General features: G+C 40.9%; 1 protein-coding gene across 2 annotated transcripts in view; it reads right to left on the bottom strand.

The window, feature by feature from the left end:
- The window catches only part of TMEM240 (transmembrane protein 240), a 183,864-nt gene that overhangs the window by 120,824 nt on the left and 50,415 nt on the right, over positions 1-12,625 (bottom strand). The window contains exon 1 of one of the 2 annotated variants that reach the window (XM_085879957.1): positions 3,904-4,396. The exons of the other annotated variant lie outside the window; for it this stretch is intronic. Coding sequence (XP_085736083.1) covers positions 3,904-3,978 — 75 coding nt within the window. The 5' untranslated portion in view covers positions 3,979-4,396. Of the gene's footprint in view, positions 1-3,903; positions 4,397-12,625 lie in introns of those variants that run through there. 2 annotated transcript variants of the gene reach the window in all.

The following is a 12,625-nucleotide window of genomic DNA, read 5'->3' as shown; positions in this document are numbered from 1 at the left end:
TGAGGGAGCCTCGTGAGTGGAGGATGCCAATGGGCCGACTACGTGCCTCGTGGTTGCATCAGGTTCATCAGCATCTCAAGGAGATGGGGATGGGCCAGGCGTCTGCTTGGGGGATGGCTAGACGGAGGCCCCTGGAGTACTCGCGGAAAGTGGACACAGCGACGCACTAGTCCAGCGCATGCTCCCATACCTGACCTGACCTGACCTGACCTAACACACACACACACACACACACACACACACACACACACACACACACACACACACACACACACACACACACACACACACACACACACACACACACACACACACACACACACACACACACACACACACACATACACACACACATTGCCTTTTATTAGTATCGATTATTCGTATAACAAGATGATATATGTTCCATTACAAGGAATTCAACACGGGAAGAGGCCCACCATTATTTACGTTATACCTCCCAGATAAAAAATGTAGAATGAAATGACTAAAAAAAACAAACAGTGGTGAAAACATAACCTCTATACACCTTCGGTGTTGGAGGTAATAGCACCATTATGCAACCTTAAAAATGACCAATTCCATGGAATTAAAAGTGGAAATCTGGAAATTGGCAGGAGTAAAACATCGACTAAGTTCCACCATTCACATTCACTTTCACTGCTGTATTTGCCGAATACTCTTTACTTTTTTTTGGTCCAAACAAAATATCAAACGTGATAAAGAAATTCCTTGCATTTCTTAGACAAGAACTGGACTCGGTTGAGTGCATACCTCTGCCAGACTGAACATTTTACATTTTGCATCCCACTGATAGGCTGGATCTGGATCTGGATCTGAACCAAAATTTAATCAGCTTGTTCTTGTCACCTCACCAACTCATCGAGCTGGTTGTGTCAAAACCGGTCCACAACTTTTTGAAATATGTTGCTGTTTATCTAATACGCCAGCAACCCCCTTCTTGTAAAACTACCAAAATCAAGTTTCACTGCTCACCTTCACTCTTTCATTCCTCTTTTTTTCCGCCTTTGGAACAAACTCCCACAATCTCTTCAATCCCATTCTTCCCTCCAGGTCTTCAGAACAGCTGTTCACCACCATCTCTTATCTTTCCCCATATAAAACCATGATCTTTTCCACCCCAGTTAATCCACCCCAAACCCACCTCCTTCAAATTCCCTGCTTTCCTTCCTGAAAGTCCCTGTTGTGTTAGGACCTGAAAGTCCCTGTAGTGTCCATCTTGTTTTCCCCATGCACCCCACCCCATCCCTCTCCCTTCCACAGATCTCTTCATGTCTCTGTTCTCTACACTTTTTTCCTTTCCTCTCCCACCCCTCTTGTCTCCTGCTCCCCTTGCTGTACGTTCTGTGTGTTAACTCTCAGACGTGCCTCGACAGTGTATACCAAAAAAAGATGCATATGTTTTTTGGCTCCATCGCTCAATGGTGAAGAATCACTTAAATTAAAAAAAAAAATTTCTCGTATCTAAATTCGGATCTTCACGAAAGTCCAATCGATTTGTCCTTGTCACACTTCCAACCTGTCCACCAAGTTTTGTCATAATCCGTCAATAACCTTTTGACATACCGTGCTGTATATCGTTTTAGGACCTATCTCTCAGTGGTGAAGAATCACTTTAAAAGTTCTTGAATCCAGATCCAGATTCAGATCTTCTCCAAAATCGAATCATATCCATCCACAACTTTTTGAAATATCCTGCTCACAGACAAACAAACAAACAAAGAAGCAAACAGACAGACAGACAGACAGACAGACAGACATGGGTGACAACATAATCTCCATCCACCTTCAGTGCTGGAGGTAATTGTGATTTCAAGCAGTAGTGCAGTAGAAGTTGACGTAAAAATAAATTAACCTAGACATTTGTGTTAACAGACCAATTATTGCATTAAATAATCTAGAGATGTCCACTCATCATGTACACAAAACCCAAGAAAAATCAAGAATGGGCAAATAGGTTTAAATTGATTTTTAACAAAGGACCCAATGCCTTGTTTCAGCAATATATATGACAATAGTTGTAGGAAGACGGTACCGTTGCTTCTATAAACAAATACATGTCAAGGTTACTGGACCTGTTGGTACCTGCACAAATGGACTAACAAGATGGTATGTATGAATGTTGAGATACAATGTTCTTGTAAAATACATAAAAACACCCAAGAAACATTATGCCCACACATAATGACGTAGTATCCTTGCAATTGAAAGAAAATGAGAGTAGTGCCAGCCTAGTGTATTTCACCTCTTAGGGCCTCAGCTCTGGATCACCAAACTGCCAATATAAATACTACGCAAAGGTGCAAACCCCCTTTGGCATCTATATATTCTTGAAAGTTACCATTAGCATCAATTGCAACTCTGATTTTGGCAATCATATAAAAAAACTAGATATCTTTTCATGCTCGAGTGTTGTTACTATAAATAGACTGCAGCCTTCTTGGTGCCAATTTATTTAAAAAAAAAAAATTATAGAGGTGTCTATAACTTCAAATCTGGCTGTGATCAATATTGTTCATTGCTAGAATGAGGGAACACCTGAAAAGAATCACGCTGCTTACTTTACTTTCAAGGATTCCCGATTTCAGTGCTAGATTTTGAAGCATTCGGAACATCATCCTTTGACTTGTTCCGATTGCTCAGATGCTGTTTTCTTGAAAACATATTAAGATTACTATATATATATATTTTAGAACCTTCAAACGGATTTTCTTAAAACTAATCAACTATTGTGCCTGGAATTAAATACATTTAAATATATTTATAATGCTACAATATAATTACATTGTATATATGAAATAAAATATCTTAATTATAAGAATGTCTTAAAACAATGACATTTCTAAATATCTTAACATTTTATTGGAATTTATAACTAAGTTTTCTAATGATTTATCCTATAATTGCTAACTTTGGAATTAATTTCTCCTTTCAGGTGTGGTTGGCCCACTGGCAGGCATGCGTTATACGTTACAGTGGTGAAGGAGAAGTGCAACTGAGAGAGAAGGGTGTCAACTCTCTGATCAAGGCATCTATTCAACGCAATGATTTACTTCACAACACTCTTACCTCGAATCAGAACAACTTTGTGCATGAAAAGTTCCAAAAGACATACAACTCATCTTTCAATATTCAGAAGGCACAGCAACTTGATAATGAAAATATTGATCCACGTGTTTTAAGATCAGGGGATGATGTGTTTGAGTATAAGACTCACTGTCTCATATGTGCCAGTAAGATTGACTTGGGAGAAATACACAAGCATCCAAATAGAAATGCAGGTATCAGCAATGTTGAAATCGTCGGGAGGGGTAAGAAAAGTGTGTTACAAGAAACACTACTTGATATCTGTGACAACAGATCTGATACCAAGGTGGCAGATGTTAAGGCCCGCATCATTGTTGCAGGTGACATTCGTGCCGTGGAAGCAACATATCACCGAAAGTGTATGCAATTCTTTTATGGCAGAGCATGATAGAATATCTAAAGAAACAACTGAAAACCCAACCCGTGATATTCAAAACAACTTTTTTACCTCATGGTGTGATGGACTCCCTGATATTATGGAGGAAGATGAGAAACAGCACACAGTACAGGAGCTTTTGGACCAGTATACAGGTGAACTTCTGCCACATATCACCTCTTATAGTATGAAGCATTTCAAACGACTACTTATTCACTACCTTGATACAAAAATTACCATTGCAGAAATTGACGGAAGGCCAAATGTTGTGACTTTGAGCAATCAGGCATGTTTTATACTACATGATTCATATAAGGAATTCATATAAGAACAGTTTGTAAGTTCTCTGTACAGCCATGTCAACGAGAAACGCCATCTTGATGAACTCAGGTATTTGTTTGCCATCTCCACAAAGTTTGTACCTGTTGAGAGGATGCCACCGACAAGTAGAGCATGCTATTTCCATTCTCTTCGAGTACACCACCAAGTATCCACATGGCTTCAGTTAAAGACTGTATTGGACAAACATGAGTATGGCTTTCAAACTGTGAACAGTATTGTTACACTTGTAATCACAGACAAGTGTGCCGCCCCAGAGAACCTCTTGAAGGAAATCAACTGTTCCTGTTCAACAAGTTCAAGACTGTTTACCAACTGTAGCTGCTCGAAGAAGAGAATTCCGTGCAGTATTCACTGCAAGTGCAAAGGATTCTGTTCAAACCCTTCCCCTGTTTTCAATGCCGATATGGATGATGACTAGTAAGGAATGTGAATACGGTGAAGTGTACAAAAGTTTATTGTTTCCCTGTGTAGTTAGTTGAAGTTACACAAGATACTGATTTGCACAAGATACTGGTTGCCATATGTCTTCTATGAATAACATGAACACCTGTATTGCAAGTTTTCATGAATTAATGTACGAGGAGAGACACTTCGATTCACTATTATAATTATAGGTAAGTCATGCCATAATATATCTCAGGGTATTTTGCCATAAGGTATGAAATATATTTTGGAAGATGTTCATGGGACAATAAGTATTTAGAACATTGTTTTCGTATACATAATGAAAATATTGCAATAGTATGGTTACAATCACTGTAGCGTTTGAATATGTAAATATAAAGTATAGACCAATCATATTTAAGTATTTAGACACTCTAACAGTGACTATTATTTCAAAACGTGATATAGAAGGAAATGTGCAATTGATTATTCAAATGGCCACATCTTGGATTCATAATTAAATCAATAAATTAAATCATACATCTATTAAAGATAATATATTATATTTCAAAGCTAATATATTATTGAAATAAATTGATATTATTCACATTGTTCAATTTGGAAACATCTTATTTGATCATACCACATAGGACAAATCTGTATGGTGGCCATCTTGGATTTATGTAAATAAGTAAATTTATTTACCAAAGTTCATATATTTTATACTCTTTTAGTATTTGAATATCAAATTTGAATAAGACATTATAGTTGGAAGCCATTATTAGCAGAAATAATTTGATTACCAAAGTACACTTGTGTAAATATGGGTTTTGCACGAAAAGACACCTTATCAATGAAATCGGTCCAAAAAAAATAATTTGCCCAATCTTGATTTTTCTTGGGTTTTATGTAGGGACTAAATATACCCTTCTGTACTGTTTAAAACAATAATTGGCCTGTTAACAGAAATGTCTAGGTCCAATGTAATTTCTACTGGACTACAGAATTGATAATTTGTTTCTGTCATGTGCACATCAAAAATGTTAAAAGTTCAAAGTTGCACAAGGGCTTTTTGGACACGCTGTGCTTTGGCAGATTCTGTCTCACAAACAAGTGCAATAAAATAAAGGTAGCAACTTCAGTGACGTCATAATATAATCATTGACACCATAAATCACAGAGAAACATGCGTTTGTAAGCATCCTGTGACATGGAAATGAGACTTTAAAAATTGATTGCATTATTACTTAAACATAAATCTACTCTACCATATAATTTACCATGAAAAGTGAGTATTGTTGCGTGCATGGGGTTTGAAGTCTCACTCCCAAATGAGAAGTATCGCATGAGCAGCTTTGAAAGCCTCCCCACATGGAGCCATACCCCGAATGCCTGAGCAGTAATTGGCTGGATATTATTGTTGCGTGGGAATTCTTCCCATTCTCATTCTCACTCTCACTCTCACTCTCACTCTCACTCTCACTCTCACTCTCACTCTCACTCTCATTCTCATTCTCATTCTCATTCTCATTCTCATTCTCATTCTCATTCTCATTCTCATTCTCATTCTCATTCTCATTCTCATTCTCATTCTCTCTCTCTCTCTCTCTCTCTCTCTCTCTCTCTCTCTCTCTCTCTCTCTCTCTCTCTCTCTCTCTCTCTCTCTCTCTCTCTCTCTCTCTCTCTCTCTCTCTCTCTCTCTCTCTCTCTCTCTCTCTCTCTCTCTTAATCCCAATTGGCATTGGAAGAGAAGGGGGAGTGGGAGGGGTTCAGTTGAAATTTTTCATCAAGGGCTTCACGCAAGCAGTGCAACGGCCTAACCTAACCTTCTTTTTCTTGCTGGTTACTGTTGGTTCCCCTTCTCTCCCCTCCCCTCACCCATCCTTTCCTCCTCCACCCCTCCCCTCTCCTGTTCAATATTTTTTATCCCCAATGGGAGGAAAGAAAACATCTCCGCACACTAATTGATACACAAGAATAAAGAAGAAATACAAGCAGCAACAATAAATATACGACAAACAAAAATTCCCATGAGGGTGCGAACCCCGACAGGCCCTTACTAGACACCCACAAGATGCAAATCTTATTCGAATCCTATTTAATGCCACAAGCCTGGTTTTCACGGGAAAGATTGCGGGCAGGTGAGAGATGGGATGTGCAAAAAAAACACTCCAAAATAGCCAAGGAGTGGTAGTTGGTCGAACTGAGGAATGATAGTTGGTCTAACTCAGACGCATCTACATGATGGGGCCTCTCCCACCAAGGAATGGCCAAGGAAACAAATTCAGACAGCGGTCATTCTTCTTTCCACAGGCATTCCTCCCTCCCCCTGCATTTTCACAGTATATATGTAAACATGCCCTCTCCCTTTTATGGGGGTCGTTCATCATCGATACCTCTTTTTATCTCTACTAATAAAACCAACAGAGGCGACTGGCACTGTTCTTGGCAATGGTCACAATAACGGAATTGTGGGCAGGCAGGCTTGAATGGCTCGCAGTGTAGCCCAGGCATCAGCTCAGACGTCGGGGAATGTTGTCGATGGTGGGGATGCCACCAGGTGGACCTGGGGGTAGGCACCATGATGGAGGCGAGGGTCATGTGGGAAGGGGGGATGGTGAAATTGCGTTCTCTGTGGACAACTGTCCCAATCATTTTACTAATTTGGTGCACACAACAATGAGGCAAAACAGGAGTAATCCTGTCTAACTACTTCTAACACCCTCCCTCCCCTACTACCTAATCAAAGCTACCCTGGGGGTGGCCTATTCACCCCATGGCTATGCCACACATTTTCACCAGACCTTTCAATCTAGTGGCCACCCATCGTTCTCTAACTACTATTGCTACTTCCCCAACTATTACCTCCCCTCTTTGTCTATCTTCCCTACTTTACTCAACACAATCCTTTTTTGTCTCTCTGTCCCACCGCAGTCATTCCCCAAGGCCGAATTAGGCCCCCCCCCCTTTGTAGCACCCGCTCAGCTGCTCTTCTTCTTCTTCTTCTTCTTCTTCTTCTTCTTCTTCTTCTTCTTCTCCTTCTATATTTAATTTGGCAGCCACGTCTGCCTCATCTTCCGAATTGAAATGTTGGTACCAGTGCTTTCTCGGCTATTACGACTATGACTACGACTACGGTCTCTACTTTCTCTTCTTCCATCTCTCATTTATGCTGTCTTGACATCTTGGTCATCTCTATCACAACTGAAACGGTCTCTGCCACGACTGGGTTTCTGACAATAGCCAGTCACATCACTCGTGGCAACACTTCCATTGGCTGCACCACTCATGCCTACATCTCCACTGGCCACGCCTGCTTTGGCTGCACCTTCTGCCATTCCATTGCGTCCTCCACTGTTGACCAAAAAATCAAAGCCAACGTCAATCCTAACTCTACTCAGAGGCGGCGTTAGTCATTTGGGGGCCCCATGCAAAATATAATAATGGCCGAGTGGGACCCCTGTTGACCTGTCAATCTGTTGTACCCCTGAAATCCACATTTTGACGTCAGTCTGTCTGATGTCGATGTATTTGGTCATGACGTATGCAATCTTGACCAATTTTAGGGCGATGCAAATTATCTTCGTAAAGGTGTACCATGTCGTGCCGCTCCCGGTGGTGGCGGGAGAGGGTATTACGAGTAATGCTTCAGAACCTTCAATTGTATCACAACTCATGAGTAAGAGGACACCATGTTATTTTCATACTCGGCCTGTGTTGCTTTGGCCTTGATTGGAAAAAAAAATCCGGAGGAATTCCTGTTTTAATGCCTCCCCCCAACCCCCCCCCCCACATTGGAAAGGTGTATATATAGCAGCTTGAGTGTTGTTCCGCCTTTTCATGCCATTTTCAAGGAAATACAAGGAAATCTAACACAGGTGGAGGCATTCAGCCCGTCATGGCTGCGCAAACACCATACTAATTTATCTACACAAGATCCAAGGAAGAAAATGCAGAAAAAAAATGTTTTTAATTAATGAAATTAATGTACATATATATATATATATATATATATATTTGCAATTTTTGTATTTTTTTTCTCTCTCTTCCCCTCAGGGGAGGGGCCATGGGCTTGGTTAAAATCACACAACATCGACCACACAACACCCCGTGACAAGACCCCCACCAACAGCACTCTGTACACAATCACCCATAAATGCTCAAACTATGTGAAAGTCCTGCCAACATCCCCATACCACTCTATCTCCGTAACTTCCAGGTACCTATCTAATTTTAATTTAAACTTATCTACTTTTTCTGCTGTCCCTACCTTTCCATGGAGGCCATTCCGTGCATAAACGACTCTCTGGGTAAAAGTCCCCTCCCTTGGTACCTTCCTGATTTGAATGGCATCATTGAATGACACATGGCATCTTTGTCCTTCCTGATTTGTGGTGACAAAAACTGAACACAATACTCTTGATGTGGCCCTCACTAAATTCCTGTACAATGTTAACACCACCTCTTTTGATGTATAAATGACCTCCTTCCTTATACAGCCTAAAACCCTGTTAGCTTTACCTATAGCTGCCTGACACTCTGCTGTCTCCTTACCTCCCATATCTATTACCATCCACAGATCCTTGTCCTGTGTGACACGCTCCAAAATTACCTCTTGCATCCTGTAATCTCTATTTTCATTGTTCTTCCCCATCCCCAACACCTTACACTTGAACAGGTTAAATTACATCCACCAATATTTTGCCCAATCTATACAAGTATCAATACTTTCCTGTATCTGATCACCACCCCCTCTGCTACCCACCTTACCTCCAAGCTTTGTTTCATCTGCAAATTTGGAAATCTTACTCTTCACCCCACGATCCAAATCGTTTATGTAAAAATTGAATAGTTATGGTCTGAATACTGATCCCTGAGGGACCCCACGACTGACATCCTCCCAGCAAGACATCCTCCCACTCACAGCCACTCTTTGCTTCCTATCACAAAGCCAGTTTGTATTCTAATTATCCATCTGACCAGCCACTCCACTAGCCCTCACTTTGGCTAACAACCTCCTATGTGGTACCTCATCAAATGCCTTCTTAAAGTCTAGATATACTATGTCCACTGCATTTCAATCATCCACCCAATCAGACACTGCTTCATAGAACTCTAAAAGATTTGCTAAACAGGAACTACTTATGGTAAACCCATGCTGACTACCTTTAATTAGTTTGTATTTGTTTAAATGGTTCCTCATCTGGTCCTGAATTAATGTCTCCAACACCTTCCACACAACTGAAGTCAAACTAACAGGTCTATAGTTTCCCAAATATTCTTTGGATCCTTTCTTCAATCGTGGTATTACATTTGATACTCTCCAATCCTCCGGTACCTGTCCTGACTCCAGGGAATTATTGAAAATATCCGTTAACATCTCGTTTACCTGCTCAGCCACTTCCATCAATACTCTCAGGTGCATATTATCTGGACCTGGAGCCTTATCTTCTCTTAGATTACCGAGCTGTTCCTTTACTTCCTCCACTCCAACCTGGATCTTCTGTAAAAGCCCTTGCTCACCTTCTCGAAAGATTCTCTCAGCTATTGGGAATTCTCCTGACTGTTCTTGTGTAAAAATTGAAGAAAAAGATCTGTTTAATAAGCCTGCCATCTCACTTCCATCACCCACCACTCTCCAGGTGTTATTCCTCAATGGACCCAGACTGGTCCGAACCTGTTCTTTCCCCCTGATATACTTAAAGAAAGCCTTGTTATTATGTTTAATATTCCTATCCATGTCCTTCTCATACTCTCTTTTGGCTTGCTGAGTTATTTTCTTAACCTGCCCCTGTTTACTCCGATACTGATATAAATCTAATTCCAGTCCTGTTATTTTAAACCTAATAAATGACTTCTGCTTCTCTTTAATAACATTCCTTATCTCACTACTCAACCACCCTGGTCTCTTTCTGTTTCTAGTTTTCCACCTCATTGGAATGTACTTCCTCTGCACTCCACACATTTGGTCCTTCATGGTTTCCCATTTCCCTGATGCTGATTTCCTGTTGTTAGAGTCTCCCAATCTACATCACCCAATTCTCTCCTCATTCCCTCAAGGTTTGCCTTCTTGAAATCTCATAGCCTTACCCTCCTATCCTGAACTCTAACCCTTCACAGCATTGTTGCACACACAAAGTTATGGTCACTTGCTCGAAAATGCTCCCCGACCTCCACCTCCTCCATCATATTGGGATCGAAACTTCAAAGGAGGTCGAACACTGCACTCCCCCTCGTGGGCTTATCTCCAAACTGGGTTAAAAAGCAATCCTGGACTAAAACTAGAAAATCCTCATCTGCTCTGCCCTTTCCCTGTTCCTGGACCCAATCTATCCCAGGCAAGTTAAAATCTCCGATAATCAACACTCTTCCCTTACCACATGCCCTTTTGAATTCTTCATGTACTCCTCCTTCCTCCTCTTCCTTCCCACCCAGAGCCCTACAAAAGCATCCTCCCTTGTCTTACTGTTTTTACAATCTCAAATCTCTACCCATACAGAATCCTCAACATTATTTCTTTCCTTAATGTCATCCCTTGCTCTTGATGCAATGCTGTCCTTTACCCAGATTGCTACTCCTCCTCCTATTCTCTCCTTCATATCACACCGATACACCTTGTCGCCTTCTAATCCTGTCCTCCAGTTACTCTCCTCCTTAAACCATGTCTCACTCACTGCAACTACTTCGTACTCCTCGCTATCTACTTTGGCTTCAAGCTCTTCCATCTTATTATTCAAACTCCTGGCATTGGTATAGAATATGTTTAACTTTTCCCTTCCTGAAATTATCTTTTCTTGCCTGGCCTTACTCATCACAATTACATCATCCGTTCCTTCCTTAATACCTGCTCCACCCTCCACTTCCATTTTTCCAAGGATATCTAAGAATAATGAAAACAGCATATTAATAAAAATAATATCAACATTACAGTCTTGCAAAATAATGATATGAACAATAACAAGTCTGAAGACGACGATGGTTCACGAGCGGTATTTGACGATGTAGATCGTTTCAGAAGTCAAGGATGAGACAATGTGATAATGTTTGACCAAGTTATAAAAATGATCAACATGATGTGGTACAAGTGACAGGTTATGAGCTGCAAAATGTCGAAAACCCAGTTTCTTTCAACAACTTTCAAAATTTAACCTTTGCATAACGTTTAAAGGTCACAAAACAATGTTGTGGACATTAAAATAAGGAAACAGGATACGTGCTACAGCTTATTGGAGTTAGTTCATCGAAGAAAGTCGAAAACCCGGTTCGATTCCCACAACTTTGAAAATTTGCCCTTTGTGAACTTTAAAGGTCAAAGGTCAAGGATTATGACCTTTGGTGCAAAACTTCTTCTGGAACATTCCAGGAACAATATTACATAATATAGGCTATATGGCATTTCGCACTCATCGGATTATCCACACTTTGATGAAATCAGCGTAAAAACAAACTTGAAGGGGGCGCCATGGGCAAGGTGTTCGAGATGGAGCAAAATGGTTTCAAGACGATTTGTCCTCAAGATTCTGCATAAAAAATATTGTCATCCTACCTCTCAAAGTTTGGGCGGTCGTATGATTTTTATGTCAAAATTCGAAATTTTTTAAGTTCGTGACCTTGTGACCTTGACCTTGGGACGAAAATGAAAAACCGAGCTCCGTGGGGCTATGCAGGTGCCATTGGGCTAACCAAATACTGAAACCCCAGCCAGATTTGACAAACCCCTCGGAGAAGAAATTTTTTTATGTCAAAATTCACAATTTTCTAACTTCGTGACCTTGTGACCTTGACCTTGGGATGAAAATGAAACATCGAGCTCTGTGGGACCATGCAGGTGCCATTGGGCTAACCAAATACCGAAACCCCTGTCAGATTCGACAACCCCCCTAGGAGAAGATGCAAATTGAAATCGGCTACCCCCCTAAAAACGCGTTTTTTGGGCGTGGCTCCGCCCATATTGGGTGCACCACGCCCATTTTCAGGAAAACACAACTAGATCATGATATAAACCTCCCACCAAAATTTTACCAGGATCGGATCAAAACCCACGGAGCTATGCTCGGGACAGACAGACAGACAGACAAGACGGTAGGCGGACATGAGTAGTCAACTACCCAATAGAACCTGACACGATGGGCCCGTTCGATGGGGAATGACCTGAGGATTAAGCACAAGAAAATTCATGATTCTAGCTTCAAGGGTTAATGCTGCAGATTGTTTTTTCGTTAAAATACCCCCACATTTAGAGGTTTTTCGGCCGTTGCTAGGCAACGGAGGGGTCCGTAGCAACGGCTCTTTCTCACACATAACTAGGACATACCATGAACCGACCATACCAGTTTCATGTATATTTGACTCATCGTCTCTGAGATATCATGAATTGTTTTTTATTGTTTTCGACCAGGGTTCACTCAAAGTCTATCT

The sequence above is a fragment of the Eptatretus burgeri genome, chromosome 4 (genome assembly GCF_056783735.1).
Source record: "Eptatretus burgeri isolate ZD-2024b chromosome 4, Ebu_testis_v1, whole genome shotgun sequence".
NCBI lineage: Eukaryota > Metazoa > Chordata > Myxini > Myxiniformes > Myxinidae > Eptatretus > Eptatretus burgeri.
The sequence above is the reverse complement of the archived record's forward strand: the minus strand, read 5'-3'. Positions and strand labels throughout refer to the sequence as shown.